General features: G+C 51.0%; 1 protein-coding gene across 1 annotated transcript; it reads left to right on the top strand.

The window, feature by feature from the left end:
* The first annotated feature begins 156 nt into the window (after positions 1-156).
* Positions 157-22,141, top strand: RAB12 (RAB12, member RAS oncogene family). Its single transcript, XM_032467510.1, has 6 exons — positions 157-580; positions 12,208-12,268; positions 17,407-17,545; positions 19,218-19,307; positions 19,935-20,039; positions 20,958-22,141. Exons 1-6 carry the CDS (start codon positions 355-357, stop codon positions 21,069-21,071), a joined length of 735 nt encoding a protein of 244 aa, XP_032323401.1. The 5' UTR covers positions 157-354; the 3' UTR covers positions 21,072-22,141.
* Positions 22,142-25,109: the final 2,968 nt, after the last annotated feature.

Raw genomic sequence — 25,109 nt, 5'->3', positions numbered from 1 at the left:
GCGGGCGGTCCTCCGGCCGGCAGGGGGCGCGCGCCCGGCCTCCCTGCGCCCCGCCCCGCGCGCCCGCGCCTGCGCTGTCGCCCCGCCTCGCCCGGGATGCTGCTGCCGCTGCTGCGGAGTAGTTGCTTCCCTTCCTCCTCCCCCGGCGGCGGCGGCGGCGGCGGCGGCGGCGAGGCGGACGCGGGGAGCCGGCCGGCGGCGCAGCTGCAGCGCGGAGCCCGCGGGCCGCCGGGGCCGCTCGGGCGCGCGCTCGCCCAGCCCGTGGCCGACCCGCGGCGCGCGGCGGAGGCCGAGGGGGAGCCGGGGCCCGGGGCGCGCGGCGGGCAGCGGGCCGCGCGGGGGCCGCATGCGTGCATGGATCCGGGCGGCGCGCTGCAGAGGCGGCCCGCGGGCGGCGGCGGCCTGGGCTCGGGCTCCCCGGCGCTGTCGGGCGGCCAGGCCCGCCGGAGGAAGCAGCCCCCCAGACCGGCCGACTTCAAGCTGCAGGTCATCATCATCGGCTCCCGCGGCGTGGGCAAGACCAGCCTGATGGAGCGCTTCACCGACGACACCTTCTGCGAGGCCTGCAAGTCCACCGTGGGTAAGGCTGGCGCCGGGCCGCGCGCTGGGGCCTCGCGGGGCAGCAGGCTGGGCGATGCATACGGGGACGGCCGGGGGCGCCCTCCACCCCTGCCTGAGGCCAGACCGAAACCTCCGTCCCCGCTCAGACTCGTCACGAGGCCGGTGAGGCGCGGGTCCCTTCCCGCCCGGAGACGGTGTGAGCATCTTTCCGTGGAAACTCGGCCCCCACACTGCTCTTCAGGAAGAAGGGGGTGACAGGTGGGGCGGGCGGCCGGTGGGGCGGGCTCGGAGCTGTGCCCTGGCTCGATGGCCAGAGGGGGTCATCTGTGGCGAATTTTGGTGCCTTAGCTTTCCCCACTGTAACCTCGGCTTATTTAATCATTGTGAACTCCCTTCTTGGTTGCGCGGAGATAATGAAGTTGTAAGTTCCCTCTGGAGGGTCTAAGGGGAATATCAGACCAACACGCCGCTGAGTATCTTCTTTTAACTACAAACGCGGGCAGAGGGACTTGAGCTGTTTGTGACCTCAAATAACCCTGGGACTCGAAAAGTAGGGAGGAGGCCTCGGCGCCGCCAGGTAGGTGAAGTTCAGCGAAGTAACTGCGGTAACGCCCGGGGGCAGGAAGTATCCGGTCCTGAGGTTGTAAAATTGGAACTGCAGGGGAAGTTTTCTGATGAAGTCACATGGACGAGCCTTGGCGTTGCGGTCGGTCAGACCAGCGTGGGGAGCTTTTGTTTCTATGGAAAACCCCGTGAAAGCTGTTAAAGGTGGGGGAACCCCGCAGATGAGACAGTTCTTCAAAATAAAGAGCAGTCACCTTCAGTAATAGGCAGGAGGGATTCCCCTAGGGGAGGTCCGGGAATCAATAAACAGTAGGTAAATATGAAATTAAGAATTCAGAGCGCAAATTCAGAATTGAAAGTATCGTTTCACATAGCTGTACCTGTATTTTGTATTGTAACCAGCAGTCATCTCAAGGTGATAGTTAGGGGTTGTCATTGTAACAAAATATTTAAAATGTCTTACTGGAAAATTCACCCAACCCCGACACCAGTTTTTGTGTTGTCTTTTTATTTTGCTCGTGAAAATGTGTTTCCCTTAATACTTTTTTTATAATAGATCATTTTGGAAGTATTTGTGTTCTCTGTCCCCAGTTTGTTTTTGAGATCTTGGCCTTGGGACCATGATGTTAAGTTCAGTAGCACAGCTCAGACCTGTTTCAAATATCTACTCTTGGATGATACAAAGCACAGGGAGTTAGTAACCCATCAGCCGAGGGTTTGGGCTGCTACTTTAGTAGCTGAGATAAATGAAATAGAGCCAAAATCAATTAGGAATTAGCTTACATGACTCCACGCTTAAAATTACGTAAAGTGAGGGATAGCACAGTTGTACTGTGTGATAAAGGCGTATAACGGGGGCTAACAGGGCTTGCGTGGACGGAGCGGGAGATGGGGTGAGCACAGGTGCCCTTTAGGACGGGGTGGAGGAGAGATGAGGGGTTTTCTAACTCGGGGCCAAGTGAAGTAGCACCTTCATGATCTAGGAAAGACTCGTTCAGGGACATGGGGAATGAATGCTTTGAGACCTTGGCAGCCATGCCAAGGAGTGTGGACCTTCTCCAACAGCCGCTGGAGCCGTGAAGGCCTCTGGGTACAGCCCTGGCAGGGAGACGGTGAACCTAATCAGGCAGGATTGCATAGGGTGTTTGGGGATCAGGAAGAAACCAGGAAGCGAGGAGACCCGGCAGTTGGTTTCTCTGTCCCCTTAGCAAACAAACGTAAATACACACACATACACATGCACACGCCTCCCCACACTGCTACCCCTGTGGGGTTCTTCATGCACTTGGATCTTGTCTTGCTCATTTCTGTTTCCTCCATATGTAGTCTGTGGCTCTTGGCTTGATAAGTATTTCTTAATCGTGGGAAGTTCAGAGAAGGGTAACTTCTGGTCTGACCCAGAGTGTGAGGACAGTTAGCTAATGAGCCCCCTTCGACCTCCTCGGCCACTGAGTTGCTTTTTCCTTCCACTTACCCAATCACTTACTGAGCACCTGCTGTGTGCTGGGCCGTGCGACCCACGGCGGGGGGTGGGGGTGGGGTGGGCCTAAGTGCCAAAGAGGACATAGCCTCTGACCAGATGGGGCTCAGACGGGTGGGGAGCAGGGTGCTGCGTGTTGACCAGGGCAGCAGAGACGTGTGTGCAGCGTGTCTGGGGGGCCGGAGGGAGCCCCTCCCCTTGGGGTGGTGTGCTCCTTCCCCGAAGGCTGTGAAAATAAGTTCATTCCTCGAGTTCCTTAAGGAAAACTATTGAAATGTGGCGCTGGGTGTGGTGTTGGGTTGTGGTTTCCCCACCTGACTGCCTCCCGTCTGAGCAGGTAGCTCACAGGGTTCTTCTGAGGCCGGTTGGTCAGGTGTGCAGGGAGCAGGCAGCCCCACACAGATTCTTCTATGGAGTCTTCTCTGCAGGGCAGCCTTGGGGACGCTGCTGCCCGGGACGCCGAGTCTGGGAAAGACCGGGGCCCCGCAGCCGCAGCCGCAGCCAAAGCAGGTGCAGGCCCGGTGGGTCACTGAGGCAGGCGATGGCCTCGCAGACCTCAGGCTGGAAGCCAGCATCTCCGGTGAGCGCCTTTATAAAGCAAATCAGACTCGCTGGACTTTCTAGAAAAGAGCATAGCCAAAATCCCCAAGGGGCTGAGATAATAAGCCTATGTTGTAAAGTTATGAATGAGCAGAATGTTGATGTTTGTTGTGGTTATATTATTAATCAGATCAGAAGTTGATTTGGTTTAAAAGACACACAGAACTCACCGGTGTATGAAAAGTAGACCGTTGTTAATCATTGACCTGTCTAATGAAAATTGTCTAGGTGGCGTATTTTCAAATGGGATTTTATATTTGTGGAGTCGAGTTACATAGTCTGGTCCAGCTAGCATAGTTGGACAGGTTCTTGGAAAGGCCCAAGAGCAGCTTTTTGAAATTTGGGGAATGGAAAATAACCTGTGGCTGTAGAAATTCACAACTGTCTGTCTAAATCCACCCCCTACCAAAAACCAGAAGACATAAAATTATGTATTTGTCAACCTTTGTTTTACTTTTATATAACCTATTGGAAGCTAGCTGTTAATTTTGTTTGGATCAAAATGGTTTTAGCAGGCAGTGCCTGCTCCCCCGCTTTCCGCCCCGCCAAGCAGCGTTACATTCTAGAAAAACTCTAGAACAGGATTTAGGAGGCTGGGCTCTTGATTTAAGCTCTGCCACCAATTAGTTTGTGGCTTTGGATGAGTAATGTATTGTCTTTGCATGTGAAAGACTGCGTTCTGTTAGTGGTATGTTCTATAGAATTCCACGTTCTACAGTTTCTTGAGCCCATACTGTGTACCAACAAAAGGATGCCCTTTCTAAACCTCACAGCAGTCCTGAAAGTTTCCCCATTTTGCAGGTGAGGACGCCAAGTCCCAAAAGGTAGACAGCTCACCCGCAAGGACACAGAGGTCCCAGGTGGTCAGGGCCAGGGCTGAACTGAGTTCTGTGTGTCTGCTCCTTAGCTGACTTGGAGATTTGGATTTACTTTACTCTGTGAAAATCCTGACAGTTCAGAATTGGACACCACGAAGCGCTTTCCCACGTACCTCGTTACCCTGCGGTGTCGTTGAAATCGACTTTCTTTAACTGTGTCACTTTCTTCTGGGCATTAAAATAATGCTCTAAGAATTGCATTTCTTACCTAAATATTCAGTCAGTCAAATATGTTAAGCCTTTTACATATCTGTTAAAATGTCCCCAAATCTGGCATATTTAAATAGAGGAACATGAGGAGTAAGACAGTTTAGACTAGAATTCTGATTTTTCCTGGACAGTAAAGTTTCTTCCAAAGTGCCAGAGGCCAACACAGGGTTGCCATTCTTTTATTTTGCCACAGAAGGACTTAAAAAAAAAACCCACTGTCACCAACTTTTCAAAGCAAAAATAAAGACAACTTAATATGAAGTAGACCAAAAAAATCAGGAAAGACAATGTCAGGATTTCCAAATTATTTAAATTTAGTCTGAGGACCTCACCGCCCTGCCTTCATCTTTCTTACTTTGCAGTGATGCATTCTAGTCCCAGCCCGACCCCAAGGGCAGGTGGTCTTGGCTGAAGCCCTGTCCTCCCTCAGCTACGTGTCATAGCCTCTGTTCTCAGGGGGAGCACGCCCCTTGGGTCTTGTGTGGGGATGGGGCTCCCGGGGCGGGAAACCTCGGGGTGCAGGTGGACTGTGTGTCAGTGGGGCCAGCAGTGGAGCTGGAAGCAGAATGGAGGGGTCTGAGAAACAGGCGGATGTGGACCTCGTGCAGGTGTGGCCATCTGGGGACTGGCCTTGAATGGTAGGTTGTCACCTACCTCGCTGACTGGATGAGACGCGGGCCACCAGGAGCCGGTCTGCTTTGCCCAGAAGCAGTGGGACCGCTGTCAAGGGAACCTGCCTGCTTGTACTTTGTTCTGGAAATGTAGGTCGGGGTTTTTGTCAGGAAGCCCAGGAGGAACATTTAACACTGGACTGAAATTCTAAGCTGTGTGTTTGATTTTGCCCTTCTGTGATCACGCACAGCCTTCCCAGCCGCGGCGGAGCTGCCTGAGCGTGTCACTTAGTCCCGAATGCCCCATCCGGAGCCCAGACGCCGAGGCTCTGCCGCCGGTCCCTCCCCTGCCAGGATGATGTAACACCATGACTCAGGGAGATGGGAGCGTGGGAGGAACATTCGGTTTCGTGCCCGCATGTGCTCTGCGTGTGTGACTTGGCTTGTTTAATGAGCCTCAGGCAGGCCGACGGGCTTGTGCAGGACGCGTTTGTGGGATGGAGTCGCTGTCCTTCAAAGAAAGTGCGAAAAGCTGCCATCAGGTTGTTGAGATTGATTATAAATCTGTTTAAATTCTTTGACTGTCGGGCACTCTTGCTGGAGAAGAAAGGTCTCGTTGTGCAGGACAAGAGTGACCAGGCCCTGAGAGGTGGCCTCTCCTCTGGCAGTGGGGTCTGCCAACCACCTGCCAGGGACCCAGGAACCGGCCTTGGAAGGCAGACCCGGCTCCTTGGAGGAGCTGACGGGGCCGCGGTGTCCTCCAGCCTCCCGTGCCAGAAACATGGTTCTAATTAAGCACCTGTTTGAACTTGTGAAGAAAGCAGAGCTTTGTACGGGAGTCAGCACATTTTTGGTGCCAGGCGGCTCACACTCCTGTGAGACGCTGGTCTGCTGGCCGTTCCCTGGGGCACAAAGCGCTGAGCTGATTTGTCCCTTGCAGGAGGGGAGCAAGCCATGGAGAGGGTCCCTGTGGACCGGGCGGCGCCCTTACACTCCAGCAGGGGAAGGAGTGGGCTCTTCTCCCTTTGTCCTTGAATTGCACACCTTTGACCTTCGGAAAGTGTTTAGAAAACCAGAACTGCAGGCCCAAAATAGCACCCTTAATTGAATGTGATTATGTCTTGTTTTGTTTTTAAATCTTTACTCTTTAAAACTAGAAAATACCACCCAAGCTTAACAGAATAGGAAACCTCTCACCCCCTCCCCCCGCCAGCCTCCTGCTTGCTTTCTGGTGCTGACTGTACTGCCTTCTTAGTTTCCAAACCAAACAACCACCTGCAGACCCACCTCAGGCAAGCATGTGGTGGAAGTTGCCCGTGAATAAATGAAACTCTCCTGGTTGTCCCAGTGTAATTTAACACAGAAACTTCAGGACTCCCTGAGGCATGTCCGGGGCGAAGGCACATCCTCCCCAGTGAGGACCCCCCGGATCCCCCCCCAGGCCTGCTGCTGCTCTGCACGCTGCTGCACACTCGCACGCCTACAGCCAGACTTCCACTCCTGATTTTTCATTTAAAGGAAACACTGGACCTGCTCCTTGGCCACTCCTGCCATCCTAGGTGCTCCCCCACGGAGTGTGATCAGCAGGAAGAGTGGGTCAGGGAGGGCTGGGCAGACGGTCCTGGATTCAAGTCCCAGCTCTGCTCGCTGTGTCTGTAGGCCAGTGACTTCACTTCAGTTTCTTCCTTCGTGAAAAGAAAAAAGAAGCAAAACTCACACTCTTCTGTCTCCGGCTGCGGGAATGGATGGGGATGAAATAGCTTATGTCCCTGGGCCAGAAAAGGCAACTGTGAACCTTCCCTTCTCCTCCTAGTTTATGCTCCAGACGCGGAGACTGAAACACTAAGAAGTCGTTCAGCGTGTAAGCACGCGACCTGGGTCAGGGGGCAAAGCTCTGACCATCCTGCGTCTGTTTCAGGGACCGGCCTGAGCAGTAGTCAGGTTAGTATTTGCATTTGAAGAAAACGCTATTGACCCACCATTTAATCACCTGGGGTCATTTTCCAGATCTTCCTCTGCACCGACATTCTCTTCCTCTTGTGACCAAGAGGCCGAGGTGACTCCTGCTTTTCAGATAGGGTCTTTGTGGTGCCAGGGGGCAGAGCCGGGCCTGCTGGTGCAGGAGCCATCTGTCCGAGCCGGCCAGCCCCTCCCTCTTGCTTCTATAATACTTCCCTGGCAACACAGAGTTCTTTTTTGACATTAAATACATGTTCACAGCTCCCTCCAGGGAGGGAGTCATCAAGGGAGGCCACACGGTGTGTCCTCAGGAGCCCGGGTTCCACCCCGCGCGCCCACGCACAGTGGCTTGCTGACCTCGGGCAAGGAGCTGGCCACTCTGGCCTCAGTTTTTCATCCAGAGAATGGAAACAATGATTGTTTCTACCTACGAAATTGTCCAAAAGATCTCTGCAGTGAGCTAGTTGATGTACACGGACACCTCAGAACAGCACTTGGGGCACAGGAAACTCGTGAGAGGCAGTTCTGACCCTGACCGTGGGGAGAGCCACCCCTTCCCTCCCTGGGCAGCTGTGTCTGTTCCAGCCCAGTGCAGGGCCACAGGCACGCCCCGCCTGGATTCGGAGGCAGGGCTCCTCAGGCTTGGGGCAGACATTTAACATCCTCGGGCCGGAAAGCAAATGGTTTTTAACAACACGAAGTTATCGTACCTATGTTAATAGTGCCCACTTCTGGGACAGTCATGTATTTTACAATCTCAGGCTTAGTTTCTGTTTCCTTGAATTCTCATAACTTGGCTTAAGTTGGAAAAGCCCAGATAATATTAAGCAATGGGCTTACACAGGCCCGGGTGCCTCCTGGAGACAGTGCGGGAAGCTGGTCTACCTGCTGCTGGTGAGCACCACCCGGCCTCTGTCAGGTGCTCTCCTGCGGGCTCCGTCCTGTCCTCTCCCCTGGAAGGTGCTGGAGAGGCGGGGGCTGGACTCACGGTCAAGTGATCTGATGTTAGACGGGCCTCTGTCTGTGACCTTGACCTTGACCCAGTTCTTAGCATACTTCCTCACTGTCAACTCCGTGTAAGTGCTGGGAAGCCTCTCCGTTAGTAGCAGTGTTGTGTCCCAGGCTGAGTGACTCTGCAAAAGACCTGTGTCCTTGGGGGAAAAGCCAGCGTGTGAACCGCAGGGTGGTGAGTATCAAGTGGCAGTGACATCGCTGCTTGAATCGGGGCTTATTTTGAAGTCTGTGAAATCCTTCAACCTCCTGAAAGTGGGACGTAAACTAAAATCATAGTCTGGTGCCAGCGCCCGGCCTTTGCTGTTGCCGGTGGGCCAAGAGGACGGCCCCTCAGCTGTAACCACAGCCACCGGCCACTGTGTCCGTTTTGCTTTTATTTAGCTTTCTGCTGGAAGGGAATGAGAAGGGAGAAGCTTCTGTTTATTTCTGCTGTTTTCATTTTTGTAGCTTCCCATGCCCCAGCAAAGTGCAGTGGAGTCAGGTTCTTTCGGGAATGTTCTGCCTTCAGGGGGCTTTGAAATCCCACCAGCACAAAGGAGGACAGTTCTTCGTGACCTTGCTGAGGTTTACGGGAGATGAATCCAGAGAGGACAGTGCGAAGTTAAGCTCTGTTTTCCAGCAGCCCGATTATGCTGATTCTGGGCCGTCTGCTGAAATTTTCGCACTTCTCCTAGTTTCCACGCATCTGACTTTTGTCATAACCTCTGATTGTGGGCGATGTTACGAAGTTGAATCTAGGTTCTGCCTCTCGACTGGCACGTGATGTGACCTTGAAGCAGAGTGCCTCGTCCTCTGTCGCTCCGGTGTCTCCTCTGTAAGATGAGGAGGGTCTGCCAGCCCGCTGGGCAGCTGCAGGCGCCCGAGTGTGGGATGTCAGCACAGAGGGTCTGACGGATACCCATTGTCACTGTCACTGAAGGAAGTTAAGATCAGGAAGACGCAGCAGCTGGAACAGAACAGTCTTGATAGAAAGCGGGGTGACAGCCCTGTGACTGTGTCCTTCCTGGTTGGAATATTTCTAGGAAGACTTTGCACGTTGGTAAACTTGAGGACAGGTGGGCTCCTGTCACCCAGCAGAACAGTCACGTGGGTGCCGGCTTCCCTGCTGTGTGCCGGAATCAACTACAGGAAACTACTGGAATCAAGCCCTGGGAGGGGTGTGTGGAGGGAGGATATGGGCACATTAAGGCTGTCCATCCACAAAGGATTTACCATCAGTAACAGGAATTGGAGGAGAAATAAAGCTCTCCATTTCCAGGATGACACGTGGGTGCTGAGCACCCGCTTCCTGCTGCTCTGCCCCCAGACGCCCTCAGGACAGAGCATCCGCCCTTCCTTCCTGCGACTCAGCGTGCGCGCGAGTGTGTGTGTGTGTGTGTTTAATCGTCAGACCTGAGTTACCTCATACTTGCAAAGAGAATCAGCATTTCTCCTTGCGCATCCAGCGTTTGATTGGAGAAGAGGGGCGGTTCCACTCGGCAGAGGTGCTGAGTTCTGTCCTGGACCAGGCAGTGCTCTGGGCTCCGGAGCTGGCTGTGACGTCCTCAGAGAGCGTGGGGTTTCTACCTGGTCCTGGAGACCGACAAAACAGTGCGGTCAGGGCTGGAGGGGAGCGGACCTGGGGACGTGGATGAGGACCGAGGGGGAGATGCAGGGCCATCAGGAGGTTCAGGTGGGAAACCACCTGGGACTGCAGAGGTTTCTGGGCAGACAGGAGGGTCTCTGAGAAGAGAGAGCAGCAGGGAAGGACACGTCTTTGCAGGTGCCCGGGGTCTGTGCGACTCGGGTCTTTAGGGCAGGGACTGTCCCACCACCTGATGGAGGGGGTGCTGGTTGCTGCACCTTTTACTCAAGACACCCAGAGGAATCTGGATTTTCAACAAAAGCTGCCACCTTTCTTTGTCCCTTATTTGTAAACGTGGGTCCTGGATGGCGTTCCTCGCCCCGGAGTCTCTGTGCTAATTTCTCCCAAAACGAATCCCGTTTGAGGCTGTTGGTGGCTGTTAGCCTTTTATTTAAGGATCAGTATCATTTCTGTGACATGCAGAGTTGAAAACAGACAACATTAAGAGAGACGTTTGACTCGATGCAAAAACCTTTTAAAACAATATTTAGTCACGTGCTTTGGTACATGGATTTGTTTCTGAGCCATAAACTGGAATAAGTTTCCAACCTTTATCATTACTTAGTGGCTGTTAGATATGGGAAAGGAGACTGCATTCAGGGGAAAGGACCATTTTAATGAGCTGTTTTCTTTTACAGAATTTAGATCTGGCTACTGGGCATTTCTCTGTTTTTGTTAGTGATGTCAGTAATCTTCACTGAAACTGGACAGTCTTCATTTTTGGTGAAGAACAGAGTCTTGATCCTACGCACTGTCGGTTCTTCCCTGTGCTTTGTTCTGTTGAATTTAGTGGTGTATTTATAATCACGTGAAAACTTCACCATGTATCTCTTGATTGTGACTGTTAAGGCCTTTTCCTTTTATTTTAATTTGTTAACCTTTGTGGTTACAAAATAGTCCTAGTGCAGGACTGCCCAAGTGAAACCTTGTTCAAGTTGGTTGGGGAAGAAAAAGTGTCTGGCATGTTCAGGCTCAGAACAGTTCTTAGCAGAGAAAACAGCCTAATCAAAACAGAAACTATTTGCTTTGGCTGTTTCAAGGGATTCTTTGCTGACTTGAAGCAGAGCTCATAGAGAAGGATTGTCTGCCAATTCTTTTCCATAAAATGTTGCAGGCACTGTGACAAGTTTTACAAGTGTTGCAGCTCCCTTAACTAAAAAGGAAAAAAAAAAATCAAAGGCACGGGAATCAAAAGCAAAACAGAATGGTGGACATGACACCATATGAATTTGATTTGTAAACTGCCATCACAGAGCAGCATGGTGAGGCCCTAACTTCGTGCTAACATCAGCAAGGAGGGGTTCTGTCCCTGCACTGTGGCTTTTTGAAATCAGAACACCGCAGATCTGCCCAGGCTGGTTTCCGCGTCCTGGGAACGTCACGTCGAGCCCCTCCCTGTGGCTGGCTGTCTGGTCTCTGTTGGAGGATGTTGGTCGTGCACAGACGTGCTTCCTGTTTCGGGCCTGTTGGAGAGCGTCATTTGACTGCAGAAAACAAAGCTGTTCCAGAACTGAAAGTGGAATTGGCTTCACCAAGTTCCCCAACCTTGGAAGTCACGTCTGGTGCGAGGGGTGAAGCACTGAAGTGCAGCAGCCGTGTCTCCGGCTGCAGCATGTTCTGCTCCTGTGACTTTGTTGTGCAGACCTGACAGGGGAGGCTGCCCCAGGGCTGTGAACACGTCTGCTGGTTGCACTGGTGTCCGCAGGGCGTTACTAATTATAAAAGCTAGTCGTGTGTTCTGGGCTTCATCTCAAGAAGGTCATCTGACCTCCAAGAGCTGCATCAGCCCAGCAAATGGGTCTGGGAGGGGGTCCCTGTCTGTCACTGGCCGACGCGGGCCACCCCCTCACCCCCTGCCTGTTAGGGGCCGGGCAGCGTCGGGCCCCTGGGTCCCACGAAGCCATCAGGAAGTCGTTCCTGTGAAGAATATGTTTCCAGTCCCCCCGTTTAGCAGGATCCCTTTGGTTTATTTTTCTTAGTTGTGAAAATTGTGTAAAAAATATTTTTGAAGTCTTCACGTTCTCTATAACGGAGAAGCATGTACGGTAACATCTGCAGATGAAAATTTAGGGTTTTTTTTAATTATCCAAAGCTTTAAGGACTGATTTGGAAGGGGTGGTGATGCTCAGTGGTTTGCTTGTTACTATTAAAGTAAATAAAAATTGAAATCGGACTTGTTAATTTGTGTGAATGAATTATTAAAAGATAACTCCTCTTCCGCACTCCTGACAGTACGATCAAGTCACCGTCTGCGAACGCGGAGACCTTTAGGGGGATAGTTTTTACATTCGGCCCAAGGCTGTTTGAAATCAAGACTGTGTGTCCATGGGAGAACTTTCCCCAAGATAACGCGCTTCTAAAGCCATCCCTTCACTCACGTAATTACTAGTTGTAATTTTTAAATAGTTTTTCTGCTCCACCTGTGATTTAACAAACTCTTCCTGTGACCAGCAAAGGCTGCCACTCGGGGTCAGGGTAAAACACGGCACGGCGTGGCTGCCGAGAATTGTGTGCGGAAGCGCAGAATCCACCGGGTCTTCACGGAAACTGGCGGACTTCTGCTTTCTCCTTTTGGGATTTTGTGAGATCAGGTTTTTTTGGTTTTTGTCTGTTTTTCTGGTAGTGGTACAAAAGTGTGCAAAGAGTATGATCATTATGACCGATGACGACATAATTTTGCTTTATCACCATTTGTTTTATTTACAGGTGTTGACTTTAAAATCAAAACCGTAGAGCTAAGAGGAAAGAAAATTAGATTACAGATCTGGTAAGTGGGGACTCTGCCCCCAGCAATTGCCATGTGTGTTTAACAATCCATACGCTTGTCTAATACAAGTCGCTGTCCGAGCTGGTCTGTCTCTCCTGCGGGTCCCTCCCCTTCGTTCACGTTCAGATGAAGTGAGCGGAGCTTCCTTCAAGAGAGAGGGTTTAGAAAAGAGTCCACTTGTCTCAGACCCCGTTTGCACACAGGAGTGTGGAAGGAAGAATATCACTTTCATGACAGCTAGTGAGTGTGGGGCCTTCTATCTCTAGTTTCAACTCATTTGACAAAACTGTCATTGCTCAAATGATGGCTCAGATGTGTGTCTTCATGTTTTTAACGTCACTTTGAGAGCCTTCAGAGAGGGTCCAGGATGTCCCTCCCGGAATATCCAGAGTTGCACGATTTCAGGGCCCATCACCCGCAGACCGTGTGCCTGGCGGCACCGCGAGACCACAGCAGTGGGATGTGCGCCTTCCCGGCCGCATCACTGGTCCACGCGGCGGGAGCCCCGAGCCCTTCCGCACGTCAGGGTTGTAGGAGAGACTCAACCAGCCGTGTTGGTGATGACTGGTCAGCACTGGGAGCCCCCGCCGCGAGAGAGGGGACCAGGCGAGGTGCAGCGCGTGGCCCCGTGGAGGTGTCCTGAAGATGCCCTTTGTCTTAACAGAGCCCCGGCCGCAGTGCCCGCAGCTACTAACTCCTCCCGGCAGGTCACCTCAGCTCTGAGTGTCTGTCCACCTGTGTATGTCTGCTCTCATCTGCGGTCACTGCCGCCTCATCTCTGGCTTCACCGGTCACCTAGCGCTTGCGTGTTGTCCATGTCTCCATGCCTCATCCGTGTCCCGTCCAGGCACCGCTGCCCCGACCCGCAGGTGCCCACGGATGCGCCCGAGGTAACGTCTCCGTGGTCCTCGCGAGCTGCTTACCCCACTTTGGGGTGGGGGGTGCTTTTCTGTCTTCTGTTCTGGTTTTCTGTATTTTTGTTTGGGGCTTGATGATGAAATGTTGGCAGTCATGCCTAAATACGCAAAAACCGAAAACGCCTACTTCTGGTCGTCCGCCCAGGAGTGGGAAGGCAGCAGGCTGCGTCCTGTGCACTGCTGCCCGGCCGCGAGCTCCGGGAGCGGCAGTGGTGCAGCTCTCGCGGAGCTGCTGTTCTGACTGTCGGCTCTTCAAGGTTAAGGCCGCCTTGGGGAGGAGTCTCATGCACTTGGCACCGTGGGGGAGACCCTTTCTGGCAGACGTGGCCTCACGAAGGGGACACGGCTCGTGTGAGCTTGTCTGTGAGGCTGCTGGGGGCAACAGCAGTGTCACAGCGATGACATCCTGGCCCGTCGCCATTAACGTGTCGCTGCTTCGGTCCCTCTCAAGCAGCGGTAATCCGGCTTACAGAAGGGCGTATGTCCGAGGTCCTGTGCCCCGGAACCTGCCCGCTTGAGGCCGTTTTTGGTGGTGACATTGGATCCTGCTGGAGTCTAACTGCCTCCCTCTGACTCTGATCTAAGAGGCTCTAGCTGCCAGTTTTCTACCGGGGGTCCCCCGTGGATCAGTGAGGAAGCAGAACTTGTCCTTCCCAGAGGGGTTTTCACCAGTGCGCAGTGGGCCGCAAACACCGGCTACTCGCTCTCCACCTGAGACTCAGGAGGGGTCTGCCTTCTGGAGTATTTTATTTAAAGGAAGAGGCCTTTCTCTTCACCACTGTCACCCTGTAGGTGGGACCAGCTGGAGGCGTGGCTCAGTATGTAAAGCAACGTGCAGTGTGTTTGGCATTGGGAGATGTCCCTGTGCTGTGGCTTTTGTCACCTGCCTCGCCGTGGGCCTCTTGTCATCCCTCTGTCACAGTCGAGGGTGCGGGAGGAGCCGGTGTGGCTGGGGAGAGCTCTTCAGGGGGCTGACCTGGGCTGAGTCCGTGGAGGTGCTGGGGCCGGTCTTCACAAGGAGGGCTTGTTAGAAGAAACGTGTCCTTTCCTGATGATTTCTGGATCTAGCCAACCATAGAAACTGTTATTTACTGTGGATCCCTAGAAGTCTAAGGGATCTACCAAAAGCCTCAGATGTCATTGTCATATTTTTAGGTCACATTTTATGTCATCGCTGCATTTAAGTTCCTTGATTATCTGTGGTTAGAAAAAGGACCATTTTCCCGTCTCTGCATGAAGAAGTGTTCTACATGTGTGTGCGTAGAACTTGGCGGGAGTACAGCTAAAATAGGACGTCGACCAGAACGTGGTCCACAAACTTGCATCCACATGCTCTCCCGGGAACGATGCACAGACTCAGAGTCGTTGTGCTGAAGCAGACTTGGCACTGAGAGGCCAGCCTCCTGTCTTCAGGAGCAGATAGACGCTTCATCTGGAGGCAGCTTGGTTCTGTCCGTCGAGCAGTGTTCACCGTCGGGCAGGTGGTTCTAACCCGCGTCCGTACGGGGACGTCGAGCTTGTGTCCTTTCATTCTCCTTGAAGAGGTAGAACATTCACACTCTGAAGTGGGTTCCCGCCTGTAGAGTAGGAATTGTGTCATTGAAGTGGACACAGTAAACACAAAAAATGAGGCCCTTTGCGTTTTCACAGCATGGTTGTGTTACCAGACCGGGGAAACAGGATTGTAGAAATTTTTTAATTTGCCCCAGAAGCAGAGAGAGAAATGTGAACAAAATCATATTCCACCTGTAATAAACGATGGTTTAGCTGATGTTAACAACCTGAAAATCTCCAGAAATCAGCTCTTTGTTATGACAGTGGAAATTCAAGTTCATCCTAAAGACAGGAAATGTTAGGCTTCTGTGTCTTTCTGGGCAGATAAAAGTATGATCAGCGCATTGGTGTCTTGGTGTCACGTGGCTGTTTGAAAGCGAAGAGTTGTGTGGAGTTTTCAGTCCTGGCTCAGTAGGTGTGTAAGGAATCCTTGTTGAGCTGAACTGGGTTTCATTCACTCGGCTCTTTGACCGTACGTGGTAGCAGATAATTCAGGAGGGAGATGAATCAGGCAGAAGAACTTTTGAGAGGAATAGAAAATAAAAACACTTGCAAGCCAGATATTTTGGGGATATGGAAAGAGTCTCCCAAAGGAACATGCTCTTCTGCCTCGAGCAGTCAGAGCCAGGCAGAGAAAGTGGCGTTTAAGGAGTGGCCTTCATGTTTCCTCGCTGGCGTTCAGGGTCATTTGTTTGTTAGATTCCCTCCGATTGTGCACATTGAGGCCTCTGTCCTGTGTGCATGTCTGACTTCAGGCTGATGGGACAGCTACCTTCACCGCGTTTCTAACGCTCCTAAGTGTGCTGCTCATGCAAGACGTTTATTTTAAACAGATCAAAAATGCCTCTTACTGTTCTGATTCTTCGATAGCTGGATTTTTATTAAAGCTTCTCCTAGACATAGGTAACGGTGCTGTACTGTGCACCCACGCCTCCGGGGGTAGACCTTGTGTTGTGTTCTTGCCACGATAAAATAAAAATAATTTTCAGAAAACTCCTATTATTTCTAATTTCTTGAGCCCCTAGTTTCTGGATTCTAATTCAGTGAACGTGTATAAAAATGAATACGAAATTGGTTTGCACTAGAAGCCAGCTTAAAATCCTTAGAATGAAGGTTCGCGAAAGCGCATAATTCCCGCAGCGCTCAGGGAAGAGCTTGTGTGTAGCTGCTGTGTAAACTGGTGGAGCCGCTGTGTTGTGCTCGTCCCAGGTTGCAGAGCAGAAAACGTGTGTTATTTTGCTTTTAAAGAAACGACTGAGACAGGGAGTTGGCATAGCTCAGTGGCAGAGTTGCATGCTTAGCGTGCATGAGGGCCTGGGTTCATCTTCCCGTACCTCCATTAAAAAAGAAGAAATGAATGAGAAGTGTTCAGACAGCACAGACAATTTTTTAAAACATTAAAAATACTGTATCAAATTTTAACAAGCCACCACTCATGATAGGAGGAGAAATCATGCTCTGAAAGATTTCGCTCTTCACTGGTTTGAGAATATCAGGTGCACCCCTGAGGGCTGAGGATCCCAGAAATAACTGTATCCGTTGGTTCCTCGTGTGGGTGAAATGGTATCTCAGTCAGTCCCTTCTCACCCACTTTGAAGGCACCTTTAGTATCTTTCAGTTGGTGTTAGAAATCCTGAAGGATTCAGCCCCCGCTATTTTCAGTTTTCCAATTTGGGGGCAGTTCTGGGTCAAAAAACAAAGTTTATTGTGCCTTGGAGTGGCACCCACTTCTGCATGTTACCCGGGTGGCCTTGTTTGGCACGTGGACGTGGAGGGCCTGTGGTGGGCCAGGCAGGCCAGCCTTGGCCCCCAGGCCTCCCGGCCAGGGGCCCAGGGAGGCTGCCAGCCTCTGGAGCGAAGCTTGCTTCATGGGAGGGTCACGTGCCCCTGGGGTGTGCCGTGAGCTAGGGGGCTTTGGGAAAAGCTAAACTATAGATTATCTCTAAGGAGCTGTCTTCCTGCTCAGCAGACCTGCTCTGCTGAGCCTCGTTTGTAAGTTTATGGAGGTTCTCACGCAGTTTCTTGGCTTCTTAGACAGAGAAGGTGGGTCTCGGCCAGCTTCTGTGCACTGTTAACGAGCTTGTGTCATTCTTCATGTTGAAACGGGCAGCTTTTCCTGGAGAAGAATTAAAGGTCTAGATTTCAAAGGAGCAGTCGCAGAGTCGTGAACTTGACTGTGTTTGCAAACCTACTTGGCCACCTCTTCCTCCTTTTCCACTTACTCTGTTGGCAGAGATTAAGAACATGTTAAGACTGATTCTAGAGCATTTTTCATTAGTGGGGGCCCGTGGTCATCTTATCAGCAAAATCACGTGTTCGCCAGCAGGTTGGGTTAAAAGAGTGTTGTTGTAGCTGTAAATCGTTCCAGTTTCCATCCATGCATTTTGTCATTGTTGGTAATTACCTCGTGTACAGGGTGCTGTACTTTCCACCATTTTACACGGTACTGACTTATGTTCACAATCTTGGTTTGAAAGAAATTGGGGCTTCCTTATGATTTTGTTTGGATGTGCCTGGCTCGGAAAAGCTGCCCCTGCTCATAACGAATATGCACACGTGCACAGATGTGTGAGGAGTTGCCTGCTGCCCGGAAGGCGTCGGCCAGCGGTTGGGCCGTGGCTCTCCCCAGTCTGCGCTGTTTGGGAACTGACGTCTGCTATTTCTTAGGGACACAGCAGGTCAGGAGAGATTCAACAGCATTACCTCAGCCTATTACAGAAGTGCCAAGGGGATCATACTGGTGTATGACATCACGAAGAAGGAGACATTTGATGACTTGCCAAAGTGGATGAAGATGATTGACAAGGTGGGTGTCACACTTTTGTCTCAGATGAGAACTCTTTGCTTGTGGGTGTTCATTGTCACAAAGGAAGAAGGGGAACTTCTGCTGAATGTCCGTTAATCCAGATGACAGCGTTCAGAGTAGATCTGTAGTCCTGCCTTACACGTGAGGCAGAGAAGAGTGTAAATGTCTCCAGAATCAGCTTATAAATAATAAAGCCAGGGGTTTCATCCTGGTGCCTGGGCCGTCTGACGTCAAAGCCCAGAATTGCTCACTCCACGCTGTCAGGTGGCTCCCGTGCAATCAGATTCAAGTACTGTGTGTTTCTGCAGAAAGTTCGCTTGCACAGTCAAGCTCAGAGTGTCCACAGAGTGACAGCCCCACAGGGGTGGCCTTCTCCACTGTGCCTGTGGACACACCAAGGACCTGGGTCATCACTGGACATTTGCCCTCAGAATTCTAGGTGGCCTTCACCTCCTCATTGTGAACTAAGATCTTATCCTTTGGATCACAATGGACTATGTAGAGATAATCTGGGTCTGTATGATTGATGTGGTCTGCGGGTTCCCCTCTAAGAAATGGGTACCCAGAGTTCACATGGAGAAGACACAGCCACTGAGGGGGAGATGTGGTGGTAAGCAGTGATCATATTTGGAGAGTTTTCTTCCCCCTTATTCAGTAATTTGATGTTTGATTCCTTTGCATAACAAGCACACTTAATGTATTAGAAGTTGAATTTTGTTTACAAATTGTGTTGACCCATTTGTTAGATGATGCTGGAGAATGTCCATCTGCAGGTTGTACCAAGCACATTTTTAGTGTCTGCCTCTTTAAAATGTGTTAGGGAGCAGGGTTGCTGTGGTTACCGAGGTGATGGGCCTAGAGCGGGTCTGGGCTCTGCGATGGTGAGGATGACCCTACCCCCGACGCTGAAGCCATGGAGTGTGCCCGAGTCCCCTGGCTGATGTCACCCACTCAGGTGCCTTGTGCTGAAGTCTGTCTCAGGTCACGCTCGAGGTTACCCCAGATTCAGCGAGTGACTCAAGAGGCATTAACCTTTTTAAAGAGCACTTCTACTGTGCCGGTACATTTTTTTAACTTAGAACTGGAGCTTAACGCTTCCTGATTATAAAACTAATGGTACCTTGTCATTATAGAAAATTCAAAAAACCAAACACAAAAGTAAATGTTAAAAATCCTTAGTTCTGTCATCCAGAAAAACTGGATTGCATCCGAACTCCTTGTAGTTTTACATCCTGCTTATTTCACTAAATATTCTGTCACCACAGCCTTCCTTTGTCAGATATACGGTCTTCCAAAGCATATGTTTTGTTTCATCATGACTTTATTTTTTTATGTACCTGAACTTATTTCATTCTTCACGTATCTTGTGGGATTTTCAGTTTATTTCTGACTGAGTATAGAAGTTTGCCTGTATTTCAAATCGTTTCCTTAGGGTAGATTCTTAGGAGTTTGGGTCAAAGGCTAAGAACGTTGGGGTCCGTCAGGCCTGGGACCACGATGCTTTCTGAAACGCTGCAGGCCAGGCAGGAGCTCTGCCCACACAGAGCAGGTGCTCAGAGACTCAAGGAGGGAGAAGCACGTGTGGCTGTGGCCAGCGTGTCTGGTGGTCAGCGTGTCCCGTGGCGTGTGACACGCCCGCCTCTGAGATGCAGCTTCTCTCCCCATCCCACAGTACGCTTCAGAAGACGCAGAACTTCTCTTGGTGGGAAATAAGTTGGACTGTGAAACGGACAGAGAAATCAGCAGACAGCAGGGAGAAAAGGTGAGAAATGGAGCGGGAGAGGGTGGCCCCAGCTCCACCTCAGCACGGCCAGCACGTGGCATCCTTTTCTTTTAAATAAGTTACTTTATAATTATTTCATAACTTAATACAAGTTATCTCCCCATCACATCCTCCTTCCTTGTTTGCTTTTGTTAACTTCCTGCTCCTTTAAATTTGGTTTGACATGGAGAGGAAAAAACATGTTAATATTACTGCATTTTATGTATATATATATAATGTACATAATCTATCCTGACATTTTACACAGAGAAACGTTCTTTTAAACCATGTAATGGGTTTCATGGTTTCCTCGGAGTGTCGGTGATACTCACGCTTTAACTGTCAGGTACACTGCAGTTTTATAAACTTGCGCACACAGTTGGACTTGAAGGTCCTGGTATCACTTTAGGGATTTTATTTGTTTTGTTGTTTTCTTATAACATAGGAATTTGCTGCACTCGTGAACTTTATATTTGAGGGTAAACAGGAGTCCTCCAAACTTTTGGGCCCCCCCACCCCCGGTTAAAGCAGAAGCCCCAGAGGTACGATTCCCTGGGCACAGGCCTCGTGCTTGTCCTGTAGGCTGTGTAGCATGGAACCCACAGAGAAGAATAATTTTTTTCTTAGTTTGCACAGCAGATAACTGGGATGCGGTTCTGTGAAGCAAGTGCCAAGGATAACTTCAATGTGGACGAAATATTTCTGAAACTTGTTGATGACATCCTGAAGAAGGTAAAAAAAAAAATCCTACATCATGAAAGTGTTGCATCTGAAACCTGTTCTGTTTCATTTGCTGTTTTTTGGCTGGGAACTTTGTGTTTAGAAAGGGAAGCATGGTGGTGGTTGTCAGGCTGGAGGAGCAGGGAGCTGCGCGCTCAGCCCAGGGTTTCAGTGTCCACTAAGGACGCTGGCCCCGTCCAGGCTTCTGGCTCAGCCGTACACACGGATTGGGGGAGCAGCTGGAGCTGGTGTGACAGCGGGCTGTGCGTTTTACATCCACTTCCCTCTTTTTTTGCATTTTCCCACAAGAATCAAGTTAGATACAGCCGGGGTTGGGGGGGTTCTTGTCTCCCCTCCACACCCTGCCCATCTGAAGGGCCTGAGGCCATCACAAGACCCTTCGCGGCCCCACCGGCGGAAACATGGCCTCCCTAACAGCAGCACTTGCTCAGGGTTTGTCAGCATCACATCTAAAGATTTCTTAGTGAGACCTTCAAGTGCACTTACGTTACTGTGACGCAGTCTGCTCCAGTCAGATGCTTCTCACACCAGGGTTGTCTGTGTAATTGCCAAGAGAAGCCACTCCTTTCTCTGGTAACGCTGTAACCCCTGAGGTCACAGAACCATCTTTCATTCTTTGATACATTACATTTTCGTTACACTGGGCCTTGGAAACAGTTTATGAGGTCTGCCTGGTTTCTTCCACCGGAAGGTATGACACAGGCTGGGTGGTGTTTGTGCAAGGGTTGAGTGAAGCTCCCTGAAACCTGGTTTAGTTTTTGGCTTAATATTTTAATGTCTAGGTGAGCGCTGATGATTTGGAGAGTTTTCTCTGAAAGATACTTTGTTTTTACACAAGGGCATGGTTTGCAGAGTGACTTGTACATTGTGTGGTTAAACTGCACCTGTCTCTTCTCCTTTGTTCTCCAGATGCCTCTGGACGTGCTAAGGAACGAGCTATCCAACAGCATCCTCTCACTGCAGCCGGAGCCCGAGATCCCCCCAGAGCTGCCCCCGCCCCGACCTCACGTCCGGTGCTGTTGACGTGCTACGTTGGAGACACAGCGGTGGCGGTTCCTGGACAGGGAAGTGTTTCGTTCTGCACTACAATCGTTTCGACAATTTCTTTTCGCACTTTGTAATCCAAGTCAGAGCTATACACTAACTTGTAAATATGCAAATATGCAATCCTGGGTAAGTTTCGGTTATGAATTACATGCTTCCCTCCAAATTGTTATATTTCATTCATGATCCCAGTGCCTCATCTGTGTACACTGGGAGACGTAGTACTTCTAATATGAAGAGCAGGAGAAATGAGAGCTATAATGTGTCTTGAAGTAAATAATATAATTGTCCTTGTTAATTCTCTTATGAGGACAGAAGATAGTCTGAAAAGAAAGAATGTGGTGCTTTGCTTACCGTTTTAAAGAAAATTCATAAAACTAAAGACTTTTGGGGGGAAAAAAGCTATCTTGAAAGCTTTTTCTTTATTTACATTTCTCCCAGCTGTAGCGCCTTTGAGGTATTGGAGTGTCTCCCACAAAGCAAAGCTCCATCTGTAGCCGTCTCGAAGGTTATTTATTCACCTCACATACCAGTAGAACTGACTAGTTGAGGGGCAGGACTTGACTTGATCCTGAGCCGAAGAATCTCTCCGGTTTCCTAATGGACGAGTCCTGTGCTTTTAAGAACTACAAAGATTCAAAAAAGAAACGTTTTTGAAACAATAGAAGATTTGAAATGATCGCTGCTGTCCTAAACCAATCCTGTTTAAAGGAATTTTAAAGAGATACATTTTACTATATCAGAGAACACACATGTATTTGCCTAAACCTTCTCTATACCTTTGTAATGATGAAACTTCCCCCTTGATGGTGAAGCTTACTCCTATATAAGCCTGGACTGTGTTCTTTTTTTCTTTTTTCCTGGTCTGATAATGGATTTGTGAACTCTATCTTTGGCAGATCTTCCTTTATTAAACTGCACTGTTTAGTCAAGGTGAATAAGTCATTATGTATTTGAATAACTTGGCGTGTCTTGAGTGTCGTGATATGAAAAGCATTGTGTTTCTACACTAATGAAGTGCAAATAAAATTTTGTATTTATGAATGACAGTTGAGTTGCCACATTTATTTGTGCAGTTGTGAATTACGGATTTGACGATTCTTCCAAAACAACACATCGTAGTCATGTGAGTGTTTTAGAAAAGAAAAAAACAGCCTTATCTGCTGTGGAAGGCACCTGGGCCATTTCGCAAAAGTTTTCGACACAGAGCTCCCACCTTGGTCTGTATTCCCCACCAAAATAATTGAAAGCTGGGGCACAGATGGATGCTGTGCACTAATGTTCACAACTTTATTCACAATAGCCAAAAAGTGACAGCAGCCCCAGTGTCTGTGGACAGATGAATGGATACACAACGTGTGGCCCATCCGTGCAGCGGAAGACTTCAGCCTTATAGAGGAAGGGACTTTCTGACAAGTGCCGCAACCTGGATGGACCTTCGCCGTCGTGCTCAGTGCAGTAAGCCCGTCACCGAAGGACGAATACTGTGTGATCCCTCTTGTGTGAGGGCCCTGAGTCGTCAGATCCACAGAGACAGCCTGGTGGGGTCCAGGGGCTGGGGAGAGGGTGAAAAGGGGAGTTAGTGTTGAATTGGAACAGAGTTGTAGTTTAGAAGATGAAAATGTTCCAGAGAAGGGTGGTGGTGGTGGTGACGGTTGTACAAGTGTGAACATCAGTGCTGTCACTGAGCTGTACGCTGTAAATGGTTGAATATGTGTATTTGCATATGGTGTCCTCGAGAAAATGTTCTTTTTAATGTCCATACCTCACCGTCCAGCAGTCGGTCGTGGCTCTTGCCAGTCATTTACCTGCTACCCCACCTGCAGGGGAGCCTGCCCTCCCTGCCCTGCTGTGGTGCTGACTCCGCCGGAGCCCTGCTCGTCCCGCCCGGGCTGCTGCTGGAGGAGGTGAGCGGGGGCTCGCCGGCCTCCTCCCAATCCTCTCGGCCCTGCGGGGACAGCTCACCGTCGGCTTCAGCCCTCGGCTTCCGGTGCGCCCTCGGCTTCCGGCGGGCCCTCGGCTTCCGGTGCGCTCTCGGCTTCCGGCGGGCCCTCAGCTCGGCCTCGCTGACCCGCCGGAGGGCCGGGGCAGCGGGGCTGGTCAGCACCTCCGTCCTGCCGGGCCCCCAGCGCCGCTGGCCTGCCCTCCGCACGCGTCTGCGCCCCGCCCCGGGCGCAGGCCACTGTCTTGGGGTCCCCTCTGAGCTCCTCGGTCCGGGCGACACCCCCTCCGCTCACGCCGGCCCCGGGAGGGGCAGTCGCTCCCTCCGGTTGCCGCCGAGTGACCTCGTTGGTGTCTGCTGGCTTCGCGCCGTCCCGGCTGTGAGGCCCGCTCCCTGCGTCGACCCCTCGGCGTGGAAGCGCCTCTCGTGGCTGTTCCCGCGGCTGCTGGAGTGCTTGTCAGGCGCGGGCGCGGCAGGCAGGCCTTCAGAGGAGAGTCCAGGGGAAAGCGTCGCTTGCCGTGAGGGTGCGCGGCCCCGTGGTGGGCCGGCCTGCCGCGGGCACGGCGCCTCGTCCCTGCGCTTGTGCCCCGTCCGCGTGTTCGCTGGGGCGGTTCCGGCCTGCAGTCTGGCTTTGTGAGAAGTCTCCGCGGCGTCCCCAGCCCCTGAATTTGGCTCACTTTCTTCTCTGGTTTTCCAGCGTACCTGTGGGCTCTTTCCTCCGGTAGCAGGGAATTCGCGACGGAAGAACTGGGGCTTTAATTTCCTGTACTATCATCCGGCGTGGTTTTTAGAGGCTGCTTATTCAGTATTGATTCTGCTGGTGGTTCTCATGTGTGGTGGTCCTTTGGGCCGTCGTGCGATGAGCTGAAACTCAGTTAATTCTCTCTTGATTTTTGAAGGGAACTCTCCTTTTAAAAGCAGTTGTAAGCGGTACATTAACATTTTTATAGCTCATTGTCCTAGATTTGTGTCTCATTCGATTGTCACAGAAACTGAGTAGCCACAGGTAAGAAGTGAATTTTCATTTACCCATGTAGATGGAGAGGAACAAAATCCAAGGAAGTACAAATAAAAGTCGCTTAAGACCACAAGATCCATAGATCTTGTTGGGACCTCAGAGCCACATTCTAGTCCGTGAGCTAGGTGGTGAGCTTCACTGGAGGATTAGCAGTGAATTGGGTTACGCTTATTCTCCGTACAAACCATCCATTTCTCTTTCTACCTCCTGGATCTTTGAAGTGCTATTTCAAGGTGGTAGGTGGTTTTATTTAACTAACGATTTAAAAGTTTTGAATATTGGAGCAGAGGCGTGAATATTATTTGATGACACAAGAGATTCATCTTGCTTGTCTCAAGCTGTAAAACTACCTAGAATCGTTGGTTGGTTTTTTCTTCCATGAGTGGCTTGCATTAGCAGGGGGAGCAAAGGCACTTGTCTCACAGGTGATTTATTGCCTGGACGCTGTAACCAGGCCCATAGACTACAGCTAAGGGGGGTCAGGACACGATACACAGGCTCATATTTATGCTGAGATCCTGTGGTCAGCAGAGGTGAGGTAGATTGTGTGGTGGCTGTCATCACAGCCCTGTGCTTGGTGCTACCGGGATGTGACCAAGGCAGATAGGACTGTCCCTGCCCTCAGGGTGGTTTGTCAAGTGTGACAGACAGACGCTTCCCAGGACTGCAGGACAGAGCTTCCATCATGGAAGGACGGATGCAGAGCCAGGGAGCGGAGGGAGGTGAGGGGGCATGGTCCTCCTCGGCCGCCAGGATCAAGCAGACTGCTGCCCGGGGGGACAAGGCAGCCTAGAGGGAAGGGGTGTTCACAAGCTGTTCATCTGGAAGCAGAGGGACCTTCCGGAAAAAGCCGGCTTCACAGAATAGCCAGCACTGCCAGCTCTCCTGGTAGGTTACAGCTTCTTGAACGCTTGGCTGCTCCGTGGAAATGTTTGCTTAAGCCTGTCCTTGTGACCGAGACAGTAGTTACTGGAAATGTAGTTAACTGCCTGCATGCAGACACAAAACCTGAAGCATGTCTCATTCCCATAAACTGAGGTATTACTGAAGAGGGTTC

This window comes from Camelus ferus, chromosome 24 (genome assembly GCF_009834535.1).
Source record: "Camelus ferus isolate YT-003-E chromosome 24, BCGSAC_Cfer_1.0, whole genome shotgun sequence".
NCBI lineage: Eukaryota > Metazoa > Chordata > Mammalia > Artiodactyla > Camelidae > Camelus > Camelus ferus.
Note: the sequence above shows the minus strand (reverse complement) of the source record. Positions and strands in the feature narration are given on the sequence as shown.

Bases quoted from the DNA above. Each gene is read 5' to 3' on its own strand.
- RAB12 (XM_032467510.1), top strand. From the start codon at position 355: ATGGATCCGGGCGGCGCGCTGCAGAGGCGGCCCGCGGGCGGCGGCGGC. The intron at 17,546-19,217 runs GTGGGTGTCACA...CCCATCCCACAG, and splicing joins GGATGAAGATGATTGACAAG to TACGCTTCAGAAGACGCAGA. The intron at 20,040-20,957 runs GTAAAAAAAAAA...TTTGTTCTCCAG, and splicing joins TTGATGACATCCTGAAGAAG to ATGCCTCTGGACGTGCTAAG.